Source organism: Anarhichas minor, unplaced genomic scaffold (assembly GCF_050575085.1).
Source record: "Anarhichas minor isolate MPS153535 unplaced genomic scaffold, ASM5057508v1 ptg000040l, whole genome shotgun sequence".
Taxonomy (NCBI): Eukaryota; Metazoa; Chordata; class Actinopteri; order Perciformes; family Anarhichadidae; genus Anarhichas; species Anarhichas minor.
Window position 1 is genome coordinate 14,610,601 of NW_027466486.1, and position 18,966 is coordinate 14,629,566.

The window sequence follows — 18,966 nt, forward strand, 5'->3', positions numbered from 1 at the left end:
CCAGGTCCCTGCTAGGGCCTGCAAAAGTCTGTTGGTGGCCCAAAATAGTGTTCAGCGCGTCACACTACTTTTGGCTTTGCTCCACTGCTTGACTTTTTGATTTTCCCATAATCTTTTTTCATCTTTTTATGTTTTTTTCCTTTTATTGTTTAACCCTTTGTTGTATTCTGCAACGTATGTTCCTCCTTGCAATATTCCAAAGGAACTCCATATTCAATTTCAGAGGTTATGTGCACTAGCATTGTGTGGCATCGTGTCTGTTTCTCCGCTCCCCTTTTTTCACAAATTGACAATTTTTATCCAGTTTTATCCACATTTTACGCTAAACTTTTTAGCTGTTTTAATCGTTTAAACTAGGAGTATGATGTCAGCCAACACGTACTAGACCTCTTAAGTTTAACGTTCCCGAGACCGGACAGCCTGCCGGGGCTACTACCGGCTTGTTTTCAGCTTTAAGCTTTGTAACGCTACGGGGACCACAGATACTGAGTGTCTACGATCGGGCAAACTAAAAACAGGACCCTCTGTGAATCAGCTTTCACCTTTGCTATGTTCATGCGCCGCCGTTGCCATAGCGAATAATAAGCACATCTTGCGGCAACCTTTGCCCATCCTCAGAGCACGCTGTTTGGTTACCACTGCAGAAGAGAGTCCTGTCACTGATTATAGTGCCTGTCAGCAAGTCACACTGCAAAGTTGGAACTAAGTGTTGTGTAATGATCGGTAAATAAGGAAAAAAAAGTGTTTCTTTCAAGCAATAAGTCCAACAACTTTTTTTATGATTAATGATTACATAACTTCATCTTTTAAAGCTGATTGGCTTTTACAAAGAGTGGCGACAATAGAGCCATTCTTAATTAGAATACAACTTTTCAGTTAGTAGCAGCTTATTAGCATGGAAAACCTCAAATACCTTCCATTGGTGTTTTGCTCTGTCTGCGTCTCCGGAGTGTCTTTGAGGGAGAAACAGCGGGTAAATCATTTATGAAGCCTCTTCTGGTGCAGTGTACACAGGGCCGTGCCCTCTGCAGCAGAGCATAGTTACAATGAAGTGAGCTGTGTGGAGGTAACTGAGGGAACGCTGGGCCGGGCGCCGTCAATAATTCAGTCCTCTGAGTTCAAAGGCATCCTGTGTTTCAGAGAGAGAGAAATAATCAAGACAGTTTATTAAATGCTCAACCAGAGATCACTGTGACACCACAATAAGCGGGGCCTATCACGCCGCCCCTCGTGCTGCACTGGGACACTCTGACCATTGTTGTGGTCCATCTGATTGCTGCATACAGGCAGAAAATAAAGCTCTGCAGTTTGGATGAGTAAACAGAGGCTGTGACGTCATACATCAGCTTCTGTGAAGACAGCTGTGTTCCAACAAGCACCAGGGTGAGTTATAACAACGACGAACCCTGGTTCACAGCTAAACTCAGACAGCTACGGTTGCAAAAGGATCGGGCATTTAGGAGTGGGGACAAGGACATGTTTAAAGAGTCAAAATACAGGTTTAGCAAGGCGGTGAGGAACGCTAAACGAATGTACTCTGAGAAACTGCAACACCAGCTCTCAGCAGGTGACTCTGCTTCTGTCTGGAGAGGCCTCAGACAGATCACCAACTACAAGCCTAAAGCCCCCCCCCCCACTCCATGAATGACCTCCACCTAGCAAACGAGCTGAACAAATGTTACTGTCGCTTTGAAAGACAGTGGGACAGTCCTGACCCCATGACCCCCGTCCACAAGCTCCAGACCACCAGGTCCCTCTCCCCCAGGTCGTTTTTTTTATTCATTTATGTTTGGTTCACAACAACGGCTTTGGCTCGTGTTGTTGACCAGCAACAGTAACAGAACCTGGCAACACTTTACATTGTTTGCTTCTCTGCCTTCATACAGGTGGCCTTCCTCTCTGATTGATGGTGGAGCTTGTTGTAGCCGTAGCCAGTCTGAGAGCAATCTGCAGACAGTGCTCTACTGTACAGTTCTAGGTTTTTTGGAAAATGTTGAATCTATTTGTGTAGTCATCGTATTCTGAAAAAAGATGCAACAACTTTTAAGTAAAATGGCTTTTTAAATAATGCAGCCATTTATGTAAAAAATGTGATTCTTTGATTTTCATATTAAAGAAACCTTCATATGACATGTGATCTCATTCATAATCTTTTCTTTCCTATAACGATATGAATGTATATAATTGTGACATTATAGACAGAAATAGAAATAGCATCACATATACATAAGATGTATATAAATAAGAATTATATATAGCATGATAACATTACCATATAAGTAATATTGTTAACAAGCATTCATTTATTAGATCTTGCTTCAGACACGGAATGGCTGAAATATTTGTTTAAAACAGGATATAGCACATCGTTTTCTTCTCGTTTGATGTTTTTTATGTCTTCATAAATATTAGCAGTTGCTAATTTTACTTCTCATGCTTTGGTGGCCATTGTGAAAAATAATAAGATATTAAAGCTGCAAGCAGCAACGATCGGGCCCTTTGCACCTTTGCGCACGTCAGGTGTACTGGATGGAAGCCGATTGGCTCAGCCGTGCATTTCCATGACCATTGGACACTACATAATAAGACATTGTTTCCACTGTGGAGTCTGTGGCACTTGAATTGACATATTGCACATTTTTCACCACTTCCTGTGTCCATTGTGTGGTGCTTGAGAACATGCGCTAAACATGCATTATGTATATTAATACTAATTGTAGACCCCACAATATGAATTTAAGATAAATCGGATGATGTTTCTCACATAACGCTGATTTGGTCGTATCCACCATTGTGGTCACAGAGGTGCAGACCTCTGTGTTTAACTTGAATTTGGTGTGTAAAAGATATCGTGCAACGCTAAGACAACCGACCTGCTCATCTGTTCGTCGTCATTGCTTGAGTGCGTGTTCATGTGCGTATAGGTGTTGACGTGGTGAAGTGGAGGATCTTGTTGTTACTACAAAATCGTGAGAGAGAAGGTGATCGAGATGAGAGAGGAACAGCAGATAATCGATACTGTGCCCAGTATAGGATTAGCATGATGCTGTTCAACACAACCAAAATCTCTCCTGATCCAATTTAAACTGTTATTACCGCAGAGATACATAGTTCTTTGATTTATACAGTGGAACCTGTAGGCTCAATATGTTCTATCATTAATTGTAGTGTAAAAACAGAGCATTATTCTATACATATATTATTGAAAAGAAACACTTTGCTTACATTTTTGTTCTGTTTGAGACATATTTCTATAATTCAAATACACAATGACGTAAACTCAACACAGAGATCAATTGAAGAGGGTGTATTTATTGTAAGTAAATTGTCAGGAGAACGAGGAGTCACAGAGAACGTGAGAGGCAGTAAATAGTGTGAATTAACTTTAAAATAAATGCTAGCATTTCAAGTTTGTACAGTTGAGCTACAACATCTTGTTGTTTAATGGCGAGTCATGTAAAATGGCCGCCACCCCAAGGCAACACCGTTTCTTGAAACCTCAATCCTTTAATAACTTTTCATCGGTCAAAGGTCTTTAGATTGTACAGACCAAAGATTGAGGGTTTATCTGATGAATTATTTATCTGGACTATTTACAATTATTTAGTCTGTTGAAGTACAGCGCCTCAAAATGGCAAATGGCCCACTTCCTGTTGGGTTTAGAGCATGCTCCAAGAGACCTTTTTTAAGTCTACATGTGATACATTTGCTTTCCAAATTCCATCGTTATAAAAACTGAGGTTTTTGATAATTTTTCATGATCAAGCTCTTGAGATAGCACTGACTGAATTTGGTGTTGATGTCATGACATCTGTGGGAGTTGTTCGTTAAAGTGAAGGGCGTTTTGAATGAAGCTTTCAGAGAATGATTCAGGTACTTATGTGGACACACAAGCAATTTGTGTGTGACTTTGTGACTGACTGATTTTTTGGTTGATTCAAACACGTAGCAAAGTAGGTTCAGTGCCGACTGAATGTTTGCCATTATGGAACAGCTGAACTGCAACGTCAGTCCTTCCTGACCTGAAACGCTATTTTTACTGGCCGTCCACACTCTCTGCACCTGCTTTATAATTCATCTCCCTAATGCATTTCCAGGTAAGAAAATAATAAATATTCATGTCTTGAGGGGCTTTTTACGTCTTGAAATATTAATAGCTAAAATATGCGTGTAGCTGGACAGTCACAGAGTGAAGAGAGATGATCAAGGAAGAGCATAACCAGTTTCTGGGCTTCAGAAGTCACGCGTGTCGTCTCTTTTCTCTCTCCAGTAAAGGTTTGCTTGTGCACACTTACTTCACAGCATAGTTTCCAATAAGTGCTCAAAATATGTTCATGTACAAAATGTCTGCAGCACTGAGCTCTGCACAGCCATGATGAGCAGAAATCCAAACCACTGCCACATTCAGCAACTGGACGGACTCTTTATCAGAGATGCACATAATACAGATACATGTCAAGTTCATTTACGACCTGTCTACGTCAAGTACAAATATAACCATCCACTGAACCGTGTTGTAAAAAAAAAAACATCCACTCATTCTAGAGAGTCCTGCTGATCGGGTGTCACAGTGGTTGTATGCCTCTGGGTTGGATGTGTAGTACGTTACCTCTCTGTGTGCTGCAGTAATTAAATACTTTAACTGTGGCTGTTGAAGTACATTCTTGATCTTGGAATTAATCTTCTCTTAACTCTTAAAAGATTTGAGTTTGAAATTTACGATTGAGTTTTCTGCATCGAGTCATAATCGTTGAGAGAATCGCGATGCATCTAAGAATCGATTTTTGAAAATCCATCTTCCTTGCAGTTTTTGGTGTTAAAAGTCAGCAAAAATATCCATTCAACTGTCAACAATTATCAAACAGATTAACATATTGTTTAGTTCCAGCCCAAATGTGCCTATTCCACAGAACATTCTGTAACCAATCAATGAGCATCTGTACCTTCGTTGAGAGTCTACAAGCATCCAGTTGAAGGAAGAGCGTCTGAAGGATTTCCAGTTTCCTGACGATAACTTCAGAGCATATACTACACCCATTAAGAGTGCACATGCAGAGGCAATGTCTCCCAAATCATGCATAACTTGTACAGTCTTGATCGCTATCCCATCGTCGGCTGGAGGAGAGCGGACACGGACCTCTGAGGCTTTGCTAGCTAAGCTGCAAAAGCAACATGCTCAGAAGATGTTGGTTCTCTTTGGATCGACCTACATCTGTGAACAAACATTCTCCGTGATGAAGTTTAACAAATCCAGATACAGATCCTCTCTCACTGACGATCAGCTGTCAGCTGTCCTTCACATCTCACCTCACACATTCAACCTGACTTCAGTGCACTCGTTTAAGCCCAACACGGACTACAGTTCTCACACTGAACTGACAAACAGAAAATGAGGTCATTGGACAACAAACAATAGTAATAAAAGTACAAATTGATCAGAAACATGATCCCTGTCAGTGTTTCACTATTACATATAGATATTACATATGTATATATTTTTGATCATTGTTCCTGTATAAATACACTGTTGTTCAGTTTGGGTAGTCGCAAGGGTTTGAAAAATTGTAATGTAACTAGTAACTAAAGCTGCCAGACATATGTAGTGGAGTTAAAAGTACAATATTCCCCTCTGAGATGTAGTGGAGTGGAAGTACAAAAATAAAATGGAAATACTCAAGTAAAGTACCTTGAATTTGTACATAAGTACAGTACTTAAGCAAATATACTTATTTGTTTGTTATATTCCACCACTGATCATAATATTTACTCTTACCACTCACAGCTCATCAAAACTATACAATGTACTGCTTTTTATAAAGAGGTGGAATAATATAGAGCAGGACTGAGTTCAGTCCATCGGTCCGGCCCTCCACAACAGTCCCCGTTACCCATGGGGCCCCGGGGGGGAAATAATTGCCCACCCCTGCCATAGACTATAAATGTCCACTTACCTCTTAAAAGTCTTAAAACGAAGACCAACAGCAACTTGTTGGCCAAAATGAACTCAAGTTATGGAGGGAATCTAAAGCATCTTGATCTTCTTCTTCTTTGGGGTATTCCGGCAGCTGGTGTTGCATTACTGCCACCATCTGGATGTAAGAAGTATCTCAATCAATCTCAATCCTAATTCACTTAAAGGGAATGTTTTATGTTTAGACACATAAATATTTTGTACAGAAAACAAGAGACAAAATTAGGTAGACTTTTTAACTTAACGAAGGCATGTATTTTAAGTAAACCAAACATTAACCCCCCTGATTAATTTATAGGAGTGAGCAGGCAATGGACTCGTTCTCTTATGGAGTCGAGGGTTTTCCCCAGGCATTAGGAAATTCAAGTTTATTCTCTCATGAAACTTGAATGCTGGATGTGTAATGTGTGGACTGAATTGCCCATTTGTGCTTCTACTAAGTGAGGATTTCTAGTTGTGGAGGTAATGTAGTGTAAAGGCACAGTGTGTTATTGCTCATGATGGCTTTTTCTTCAGATATCAGTATATGACTGGAAATCTTCTTTTGTTTCTTTCAGGATCACCACGACAGCTGCCTGCATGATGGACCTGCGCAGATACCCACTAGATGAGCAGAACTGCACCTTGGAGATTGAGAGCTGTAAGTGGCAAGTTTGTTTTATGTGTGTGTGTGTGTGTGTGTGTGTGTGTGTGTGTGTGTATGAATGGTCATAGAGATGCAGCCACCTAGATGTTCCTCTCCCAGGCAGTTCCTAGCCAACTTACAGTTTTGTGTATAGATTTCACGATAAACATGCCCATTTATTAAGTTGCAGTGTGTCACCATGAGATGATGCTTCTTTCACAAAATACATAAACCAACTGAAGTACACAAAGGAGTTTACTTCTTTGTTTGAGGCCATGGTTTTCACTGTATGTTTCTTAGACTTACAGTAGTTACTGGAACGTACATTTAGTTTGTCTCCCTTTAGTTTATCAATTGTTATACCTTTAATATGTTTACTAGAATAAACCCTGATTTTCAGTGGTGTAATGTAACTAAGTGCATTTACACAATACTGTACCTGAGTACAATTTTGACGTCCTAGTACTGTACTCAGTAGTATCTCCATTTTATGCTACTTTATACTTCTGCTCCACCAAATAATGTAATTTTTTTCCACTACAAATAACAATACATATAACATATTACATATTACAAAGCTTTAGTTACGAGTTACTTCGTTTATTTATATTTTGTATGAATATATACTATATTATTATAGGTTAAGCCACCCAGCAGTATACTGTATAAAGTAGTTATCTAACCTTTACCAGATGCAACATGTAAGTGATAAACACATAAATGCATCAATAACTATAATTAAATAATGCAATCATATGAAATGGGCCATTGTCCATAATGAAATAACTACTACTTACTTTTTGTACTTTAGGTATATTTTAATGCTAATATTGTTTTAATTTTACTTAAGTAAGATTTTGAACTGCATTAAACAGGTTTGGTATGAAAGCACCTAAATGTTGGAATTGTACAGACGTGAACACACAGCCTGCACCAGGTTTAAGGTTTATGGTCACTGCAACATCGAGTAACGTCAAGGTTGTCTTTGTTATATGTTGTCAAGCAAGTTCACCACCAATGCATCGAAGATTCCCCTGACTTTGTTTCAGTTAGAACAGAGCTCAAACATGACAACCCGAGGCTCAAAGTGGGCCGGTACTCACCAGTACGTAGTACCGACACTTCTGATTGTTACTCTTTGGCGTACCGTGACTTTTTCTTGCCCTTACCCTCCTCTGCCCTCTACTTATCCGGTTATCTGGTTGATTCATATTGATGATTCATAACGACGCAGCAGCTCATAAGCCGTATGGACATAAAAGCAATGTGCAGAGTGCCCGGTCCAGACGAGGAGGAATGGTGGGAACGAGGGTACTGTCATTTATTCATTAATTCATTTAAAATCTCCTCTGTTGATTTACAGAACAATAGCGAGTCAATCTCCATAGCACCCCTATTTGATCAAATTCATCCCCCGTTGTTTATTTATCTATATACAAATAAAGTAAAAACAACTCTGGGCCACAGTCTGTGAGAGAAGTCATCCACTCCTAATGGAGGGTTGTTGAGGGATGGACCTCCGCGAGACAATACGTCTGCAGCGAGGTACTGTAGTCCAGGGATTTCCACCACTCTCATGGTAGAGGAAGTGTCTCTGTGACCACAGCAGCAGGCTCCAGGCTATTTTAAGCAGCAGGGCTGAGTGCACACCTTTCTGCTTGTCCTCGCGTGACATGTTTGTTATCCGATGTTGCAGTACTTTTAGTGCCATGACTGACTCCAGACAGCCTTTGTGGTGGGATGGAGGATTCCCCAATTCCCTCACAACTTAAAACTGGCATCTCCCATTCCATCCAGAGGGGGATGCGTCCGTGAACGCCGATATGTGTAACTCGCTCTCCTGACGATGGAAGACACAGGGTTTTTGTTTCCAGAATGTCAGGTCTGACTGCAGTTAGGGAAGGATGGTCAGCATTTGTGCCAAACTGGATTGAGACAGAGGCCTCAAAACCACCTCTGGATTGTTCTCTTTGTGGAGGAGTCCCAGGGGGACAAAGACATGGCTTGCAGACATTGTAGCGCCGCTGATAGCACCATCACCACTGTGTGGGTGCAAAGTATCCTGATTGTCTTCCAAGCTGCTGTCCGCCACCTTCAACACAAAGCACCGTAAAGTCCTCCTCTCTTAGCCACAGCTCCTCCGTAAGCCAGCGAGCACAGAACTTGAAAGCTGCATGTAGCATATCCGTCTGCCAGTACACCAACAGACACCGCTAGACCTCTCCATCGTCTTTAGTCTTTGACCGCTTGACGCTGATGAAAAATTGGTAGAAGAACTACGATCGCACAGCTGTTATATGTTGCAAGTGCAGATGCAACTGGGGCGCAAAATGAATCTGCACAGCTGTGCATGCGTGTGGTGATGGATCCAATAGTGACACCTTTTAGAGGGCAAAGCCAATAGGATACAGAACCTCAACCCAGCCAACTCCACAGTAGGAGGAATGTGTTTCTCACTACGTACCCAAAATAATAATAGGGCCATACATGCCCTGTTTAAAATGAATGTCATCACTATCCAACATGTCATGGCATATTGGAATCTGTTTGTAAATAATATATAGGCTATTAAAAGAAACTCTGTGCACTTCCTCATGAATACTTAATGGTGAATAAGGTTATGAAACTGTCCTTTAAAGTTATTCATAAATATTACCTTTCCGTTCACTATGCGCAAAAAACAAAACATGAACACAAACTGCTCTCTCTGGGATGTTTCTGTGAGAATAGTTATTGTATAGCGGATTTTAAAACACAAACCGACATTATCGCAGAACTGAACTGACTATTTAAATCTTGCCGATGTGTAGGCATTTGAATAAAAGTAATGCATTGATAATAATGAAACATGTCTGCAGCTAAACCATACCTAGGTCTAATGATTTTTGTCCATTACAAGTATACCGACATTTTAAAATAATCTTCTCACATAGCCTACATTAAGTGGATGAGACGGAAAAAAAACAGAGGATAAAATCATAATGAGGCCCTTCCAGTAATGAGATGTAGCTAATTCCCAAAAAAACCTTCTGCTGCCTTTAGATCAGATGGAGAATCATAAGAGAGAGACTAGCTAGCCCAATTAAATTGCTCTAATTACTGAGAGGGCAGCGGGGTTCTGTTTCACTCTGCTTCTGGCTGTAAACACAGCCTGGAGAGAGACTTTATTGTTGTTTCAGTTCAGCCTATGGGAAACTTGAATATGTTCAGCAGCTGAACAGAAAGAGGAGAGGCCTAGTTCCTGCTTCATCAGTCTCACTGATTTGTTTTTTTTTGGACCAGGAACATTTCACTGTTACTATCATTTCTTGTTGAAGATTTGAATGTATTTTCGAGACAGAATTCAACAAAACGTAGCGTGCACGGAGATTTTGGTCAAATATTACATCTGTCATTACTGTTGCTTAAGCCTCACGAACATAAAGCCCAGTACTTTATCTGTATAACTGTAATTAAGCTCCTAAAATTTGATAGAGGGCATTTGGACACTCGCCAAGCTATTTTCACTTCTGCGCCACTGTAGTGGTCACGGCATGACTGGTGTTCCAGAGATCTGACCTTCTTGGGTTGTGGCCGCTCTTCGACTCATGGCAGTGGTAAGCCACCAGCAATCTGATGGTGTTGGAACCATATGGCTTCCTCCAGTTGCATTTCCTGGGCCGGATACATTATCTCCTTCCATTATCACGATGGCAGCTGTAGCAACTGCCCTGACAAGGGTGCAAGGGCTGTGTCCTACATCCTCCCCAGCCAGAGGGATGGGTACTCTGACCAGATACAGCTTGCATTGCCCCTTCTTACCTGGTATAAATGACAGCTGTTTATACCACTGGTTCCTTTGGAATGAAGATCCTGCCAAGCTGGTCTATAAGTGGTATTCTGTCCTCTGGCTTTGCCTCGATTGTATGGCGGGGTTTTTTTGTGTGTGGGTTCTGTCGTGGCAGAAATGACGAGAAGAGACGTAGTAGTGGTAGTACCACAAATCCGATGTGTTAGTTCTTACGTCTTACTCTTATAGTTTAAATTTAGCCCCTTATGTCACTTTCCACCAATCAAATCCCATCGATTGAGCCACTAACAAAGCACATCTGGTCTCCTCATTATGTCATGCTCTCTTGTCCTCGTCTGGGTCAAGATAACATTTTGGCAGGACAAATGATACTTATACGGGAAATGTTTTTCGTACATCCGCCCAATTTTCTTGATTCCGTTGTGTCCTGTGTGGGAAATGGCGTTGCTGGCAGTCTCATTAATCCTTGTCTTTTCCGGCTTTCATGTGGTTGCCCACCGTTGCTCCTGTGGACAGGACTACCTGATGTGGTCCTACATTATATCATCATATAAACCTATAATTTGGCAGGCAATTTTCCTTCTTCAACCTTGTTTAAGTCTTAAATACCAGTCAGTTAACAATACATCCATACAAAAAAACAGAATAACTATTTCAAATTTCATTTCCTTTCTGTATTTTTACCAGTTTTTGTCAATTATTTACTATGTTAATCAAAATTTTTTAAGATATAGATCTGAAAGAATAAGTCACCATCTGTGAAATTACAGGAATTATGTATCTTTTCAATGATAAAAACTGTATTTTAACAGTTTATCAATGCTTGAAGCTAGTATACACTAATAAAATACATTTATTCAACATTTTTGTTCCATAATTAAACACAATGTCTGTCAACTAACAAAGAAATCTAAAAAAGACTTTTCTGTTTGCATGAATATTTTTTACAGTTTTAACAATCTTTTTATGCTAAACACTAAATTTACTTTAAGAAAATAATAATGTTGTGACAAATCTGTAACCGTGACAAAACATGTTATACATTTGACATCTAAATTCATTCTCTACTTTTGTATTCTTGGGATATTTTCATATATTTTTACAAAACAGGAAAAGCTGTCAAATCTAAAAGTAAAAGAGTTTTTACAGTGTAGATTTTGAGAAGGTTTCTCTTGCTGTAAATTTGAGTTTTTTTGTTTGTGACAATCCAAGAAATATTTCATAAAGTCATACTTTGTATTCATAGGCCCCCAACGTCGTCATAACTCCACGCTTGCTTTCATCCACTTATTTGACCTGCTTATTTACAGCTCTGTCACTGCCATCAGCAACAACATCGGAATCTTTCACCCGTAGGTTTCGCAGTTTGTTTGTAAAGAGAAACCCAACCAATTTCTCCAACACGAACTCTGTCAGGTAGACCAGATATGTAAACAGCTGTGATAACAGCATTCTCACCTGTCCGGGTACCAAAGTGAGACAACGCTTCTGAATTCCAAACTAAACACGGCTGGTGTGAAAGCGTCTTTCGCTGTCAGTGTCCACTCATGATGGCATTCCGTTCACTGCATTGTGCCTGAATCCCAATGTGCTTGTCCCCGTGTTTCAGTTGAGGTTTAACTTGTTGTATTCCCTTGCCTCTCTTAGATGGATACACCACTGACGACATTGAATTCTACTGGCAGGGAGGAAGCAACGCAGGCTCGGTCACTGGGGTGGAGAACATTGAACTGCCCCAGTTCTCCATCATGGACTACCAAACCCAGTCCAAGAAAGCTGTGTTTGCCACAGGTAACAGAGTCATATGGTATCAGCTCAACTCTTTTCACCGGTGCTTTTTAGTAAAAAAAGAATGAAATTTGTTGTACAATAATTGGTGGGATATTGTATGGTACATTCAGAGACAGAGTCATTCCACTTTCTTTTCTTTCTTTTTGACCTAATACTGTTTTCATTTACTAATTAAGTCCAATGCATTGAAAGAATCGTTACAACTTTGTCTCCACTGTGTATTTTTACAGAGATCCAGGTTTATATGTTGATGGCTGAGACATTGTGTCAAGACAAAGCCAGTTACTCTGTGGACTCCAGCCCCCTAAACCTCTCTTTAGTCTCCTCCTGTTCTTTGTCATCCCGTGTTTTCATTCATCGAATTCACACAGTTTTCATTTACGTAGATTTAGCTGTTTCTGTGATGAAATAGTGATTGTTCATGGCTCATAAAAATGCATGTTACCAGCAATCATCCCCAAGCTGCCGCACTGGCCCGTCTGTCTGCTCCAAAATCAACTTAAGTGCAGGTTAATATCAACAGCTGTGTTTTATTTGAAGTGATTGATCCCGGAGACTGTTGTCTTTCTGACTGTACATCATAGTTTATATTTCATTGATTTGTTGCACTATATTAACAACGTTCTTATGAATCTGAATACATATCTGTAACCCTGTGTGTAACAGGCTCTTATCCACGTCTGTCCCTGAGCTTTAAGCTGAAGAGGAACATTGGCTATTTCATCCTGCAAACCTATATGCCCTCCACCCTGATCACCATCCTGTCCTGGGTCTCCTTCTGGATCAACTATGATGCGTCGGCTGCCAGAGTAGCCTTAGGTCTGTGACTTTTCAATTCTTTACTTGAGCAATTATGTTTGCTGGTATGAGTTTTAGTCATGTTAGTGGCATGACTCTTGTAGGCACTGAGTCTTGTTAGTCCACTACATTGGTCCAGACTGTGTCACAACTACTATCACATGGAATGCCACGACATTTGTTTTACAGACATTCATGGTCCCCAGGCGATAAATCCAAATAACTTTGGTGACTTTTCATCTCGTTCCGTTATCAGATCAAAATGTCCGATAGAAATGTGGCCTCTATTAATAGGGATTAGTCACCACAACAGTGTTCAATATTAACTGCTAAATATCCATCTACACTTTTTATACCAGATCTGCTAGTCATTCAGTATGCTCAGTAACTTTACTGTATGTGTTTAACAAACAAAAAAAGACTTAACAGTAGTAGCAAAGTAGATCAGGTCCGTTGTTCCACATAGTCTCAGTGTCAGGTTTGATTCCTGGCTCTCTCCAGTTTCACAAAAATTCTTTCAACATGATCACCAGATTCATGCAGAAATTGTTTGCAGGATTGTAAACACTTGAGTTAGTACTCTTGAGACTTTATTTAGATGGATGGATGGATGGATGGACTGACTTTATTGTCCCCACAGGGGACCAAATGTGATAGCTGTGACTTTAAGGATACAGAAAGGTTCCCTCATTCCTGTTAGATCACTAAAAGGTAATGCGCAATCCCAAAACAAAATATTCACACAGTCCACACAGAAACAACCTCATCCCCTCGGTTGAAACTGCTCAATTCTGTCTACTTGATGTTAGGTCCCAGCCAGACAATGGTTAAGCCTGCTGATGTTTCCAGAGGCCTTTATTGTTGTTCAACCGTCATCCTTATTTTGATGAACATAAATTTACTTTTCTCTTAAGGGAAATAACCATAGGAGCTACGGAAAAGATAAAACATAGATGAGCTCTTACGAGTACAAACATTCATTAAATTACGTTCAACTATACATGTGGGCATTAATCAGAACATTTTCTCACATATATACTTCTCAAAAGCACATGTAAAGACTGAAATTTAGCATTAGCTTAAAATTACAGCATAGCAATTTAGCCATATCTATTAAGTTAACATTAGCATCTAGTTGAAACAGTAACACATTTCATCACCCTTTCACAGGTTAATTAAGATAGAAGGTCACTAAACATAGTCATAAAACACAATACCTTGTTCCCGTTCCAGCTAGGTGCTTAACCGTTAATGAAGCAACCCTTATTGCAGAGGAATATCTTGAAAGAATTATCAATTATCGTACTTTTTTCATGCAAAGTCATGAAGTGAAGTTACTACTCTCAGACTAGATTTGTATCCGCTTCCGGTTTCGCCAGAAGGGGCTCAAAATAACGGACCCGAAACATAAAAAGGCACTTATAGAATAAAAGCTGGCAGGAAGTGCTTGTCTTAGCTAACTAGGAAAATAAAGGTTTGTAGGAAATATTCATTATGTCACATTATGGTACAGTTCTTGTTCTTGGTGACTTTAATATGCATCTCTTCCTCCTCCTTTACTTCTGATTTTATTAAACTTTTACATTCTTTTAATTTGACCCAATTTGTGAAAGCAACCGAGCCATGACGAAGGCAGTGCTTTTCAACGTTCCACTCTTCTCTCCCGATCACAAACTCCCCACAGTGATCCGCCCTCGCCCCCTAAATTCACTCTCTGTTCCTTGCTTCTGCCACGCTTTTACTGAATCACACACACCTTTCAATATCCGTGAAGAGTTTGGCCTCACTGTAGAGCAGCTTCTCTGTGCTTTTAACAGTTCCTGCACAAACATTTTAGATTCCATAGATCCACTCAGGTGTAAGAAGTTGAAACCTTATTTTCTGCCATGGTACAATGAAGATGTGAGGAACTTAAAGAGACAAGGCAGAACGAAACTGGAATGGAATAATCTCTTCCCAGGCCTAGACAGTCGGTTGATTCAACCCCAGAGAGATGTGAGGAGTTTCCTGAGCAGTTTAATACTGAACTTGATGTTGACTCCTGCCCACCTTCACCACTAACCCATTTTAGCCAAATCTCTCTGTCAACCTTGGAACGCACTGTTGCACTTTTAAAATCATCCACTTGCCCTTCAGACTTCTTTGCCACTTGGTTTTAAAAGCTGTATTTCAGATGGTTGGTCGAGACATTTTTGCCATTATTAACTGCTCTCTGTCAACTGGTATTTCCCCTTCTGAATCTAAACATGCTACTGTTTATCCACTTTCAAAGAAGCCCTCTTTAGATCCTTCAGTTTTAAATTATTTTAGACCCGTCTCCAAGCTGCGTAGTGGTGTGGATGTCTCTTTGCCTGTCTTTGTGCTTTACCCTGACACACACACCGATAACCCTAAACTTAATTAATGAAAGCTAATCACTTAGCTAATTGTTTAGCTGAGAGGGTGTTTTAAATATTTTGGAACTTTTTGTATTGCTGCTCAAGAAAGACTATTTGCTGACATACAAGAATGATAAAGCAATGTTGATTGTTTTTTTAATTAATTGTCTTTTTTTCTCACAATATAATCAACAGGAACCAATAAGAGTATCGATAAGGAACCAAACCGCTAAGCAGTATTGTACTAGTAATGATGAAATTATAACGATACCCATTCCTACTCTCCATGCAGTGTGGTAGTGTCGATGGCTTTGTTCGGTGGAGTTAGTGTTGAGGACATACTGTATGTACATCAGTAAAGTAACTTTCTTTTGACATTTTTTAATCTGCGGGGAGAGCAGTTGAAATTTCATTCCAAGCATTTCAATTGCATTCCTGTCTGAATGATGAGGTGACGAAGTCTCATAAATATACCAACACTTGTCAACATGTTCAGCTTGAGCTTCGTCAAACTGGTCATCCATGGTTGTTTTGAGCAAAGATGACCTCAAACAGAAGTGTCAGCTTCCTCTTGTTGTTTCCAACACATTCTCACTACCAACTCGTCAAACACCGACATCTGGTCAGTGGCCTTACCTTCAAACTAAAACGCTCTAGGGACCCCATCTACCAAGTGACTAACGACTCAGGACTGAAATGACAGAAAGTCAACGGCTACTTTTAGTTTCGCACGAGGCAAAAACAGTGGTCTCATGGATGAAAGTCCTGCGTTTGTTTGTGTTTTGTCGGCGGCTGATGGGAAGATGACTAGTTTTGCAGGTATTTGGACCATAAACCAACGTATTTTTTTGATGATGCCGCTTTATGAAAAGTTGGTTGATTATCGAAGTAGTACAATTCTCCTCAGGTAGAAATGAGTGTCTCTACTCTCTTTCATGAAAATCCGTCCAATAGTTGTAATCTCAAAGGAATGCACCAATACCACTTTTACCGATACCGAGTACTGATATGAGAAGTTGATAATACCATTACAGTTCTAAACAATGACTTGAAAAACATTAAATAACGTTTTATTGTCGTCGGATGTTCTCACATTCTGACTGTAACAAATGGAATATGCAACATGATGCTGTTGCTGACATTCAATATTAACATTCAATATTGTGTTTTCCTGATTGAAACAGAGCATAGTGCTTTGCTGTTGGGGTATTGACAGTTAAAAGAAATATTTAAAATTAAAAAAACTGATACCCAATGTTTGTACATGTATCGGTGCATCCCTAATTTCAATCTGAGCCAAAAAGAAATTCAACCTGGTGGTGGAACTAGATGAAAAGTCAGGGCATCACCAAAGTCATTAAGATACATTGACCTTGAATGTCTCTACAAAATTCTATGCCAATTTGTGTGTCATATTTCAGTCTAGACTAAAGTGGTGGACTGAACAACCAATTGACCAGCATACCCCCGAGCCACACGACTACTTAAAGAGAAAAGAGAATGCTGGTGAATGTCATGGTGATTGGGAATGTTTTGAAAGCACAAATGTGTCATAAACGCGGAGTCACTGGATATGATCCCAAATCCTTTTTAACAGCCACAGAATGTTTATGATGGTTGTTTTGTAATACGAGCTTATGGAAGCCTTCTTCTTCTGCAGCTATGGTGTTCCCTCAGCATGCAGCCTTGCTGAAAGACCTCCTTCTAACCGTCCCCTCCCTCCCCATCTGCTTGTCTGCAGGTATAACCACGGTGCTGACAATGACCACCATCAATACCCACCTTAGGGAGACTCTTCCCAAGATCCCCTACGTCAAGGCCATTGACATTTTCCTCATGGGATGTTTTGTGTTTGTCTTTCTGGCCTTGCTGGAGTATGCCTTTGTCAACTACATCTTCTTCGGTCGAGGTCCCCACCTGCAGAAGAAGGTGGCAGAAAAGGCTGCCAAGTCCAACAACGAGCATAAGAATAGAATGGAGAGCAACAAAGTGCAGGTGGGAAAGGGGCTTAACTGTTTGATTAATGACATCATAGAGCCTGTTGTCTGACCATGTAAATAGGCAAAAGTGTTTGGTTCCCAGCCAAAAGTGGGATTAAAAGGCTGCCTCCCAATGGAAAAGAAGAGCAGAAATGTATGGCAGTCAAATGCGTTGGTCTAACAATAATGTTCTTCTGCATACTACAAGTGTTGCTGGAGGTTTTACCTCTCCAAATTTGACAGAAGTAGTTGTGTCGAGAATCAAATAGTGAGGTACAAACCCGGCCCACTGTAACACCTCCGTATGCCTGGCCCATCGCTGCATAACGTGGACGTGATAGTTGGACTGTCGGTTTCAGAAAGTTTCAAAAATGGTTGGATGCAAGTGTTTCAAATGCTGATGCTATTAACCTGGAGTTTTGTTCTACTTCCACCTATTTCCAGCTCCTAAAACTAAAAAAAAACACTATATGCTTCCTTTAAAATCGTTTGAAAAACAATATTGCCTAAAAAAGGATTTACCTATATGGGGCAGTCTGGAACGCAATGTTCAAATTCCCATGCATTTCTCCTAAATATGATGCTGCCAATTGACTTTGCAATATATTGTTTTGGTTACAAAATGAATTTAATGAAATCTGATAACCTTCTTCCTCAGGTTGATGCTCATGGGAACATCCTCCTGACCAACCTAACCAGCGACATGAGTGGAGCAGACATGATGGGCGTTCTCAACGACCCTCGGGCTACCATGTTCTCGTATGACAGTGCCAGCATACAGTACCGCAAGCCCATGACAAGCCGAGACCTATATGGGCGACCGCCCATGGACCGGCCAGTGAGCAACAAGAAGAGCCGCTTGCGGAGGAGGGCCTCGCAGCTCAAAGTCAAGATCCCCGACCTCACGGATGTCAACGCCATAGACAAGTGGTCTCGTGTCATCTTCCCAATCGCATTTACCTTCTTCAACCTGGTCTACTGGCTTTACTATGTCCATTAGGGTGGCAGTTAGTGAGCCTGTGTGGCAGCGCCACTGCTAAAGATTTGATAGAAAAGCTACCTAGGTCTTGTACAGCAATGGAAATTAAGGAGCGCTCAGTCCATTTGTACAAATCCTGTTTTGGAATGAGTAGTACTGGATGTCTTTACAATGTAAATAAAATTGAATATATAAATATATACATATATATATATATATATATATATATAAAACAGAGTTATAATTTATTAAAAATCCTTTCACTTTTCCTGTACTCATCTATAGAAAATAGATAGATAAGAATAATGGAATTTAAGACAGTAAAGGTATGGTATTTCTAAGGTCAAACATGCCGAAAAGACTTTGGTGACTCCAACATTACGGGCAATGATCTTTCAATTTGCTCGATCTCTTTTTCTTACCTTCTGTTATCTCACTTTTTTGCATGTGAATGGAACACAACTTTGTGTTAGCTTAGGTAAAAAAAAAAAAAAAAAGAGAAAAGGAAAACCAGAGCAAAACAAGTAGTAGTAACAAATGACATTGTAATGAGTTCGTCCTTATTTGGTTTAAACCCAGTGCTGTGACTGAGGTACATTTTTGAGGAGTTGGATATGTATCATTGTGTTGAAATCCTTCTCACACAGTCATGCTT

General features: G+C 40.2%; 1 protein-coding gene across 3 annotated transcripts in view; it reads left to right on the forward strand.

Annotated features, from left to right (window-relative positions):
- gabrb1 (gamma-aminobutyric acid type A receptor subunit beta1) overlaps positions 1 to 18,332 on the forward strand; it is a 45,765-nt gene extending 27,433 nt beyond the window's left edge. For 2 of the 3 annotated variants that reach the window (XM_076108553.1, XM_076108554.1), the window contains 5 exons: positions 6,529 to 6,611; positions 12,034 to 12,177; positions 12,844 to 12,996; positions 17,095 to 17,342; positions 17,991 to 18,332. In XM_076108553.1, coding sequence (XP_075964668.1) covers positions 6,529 to 6,611; positions 12,034 to 12,177; positions 12,844 to 12,996; positions 17,095 to 17,342; positions 17,991 to 18,332 — 970 coding nt within the window. Of the gene's footprint in view, positions 1 to 6,528; positions 6,612 to 12,033; positions 12,178 to 12,843; positions 12,997 to 17,094; positions 17,349 to 17,990 lie in introns of all 3 variants that reach the window. The other variant, XM_076108552.1, reaches the window with a different exon arrangement.
- The last annotated feature ends 634 nt before the right edge of the window (positions 18,333 to 18,966 follow it).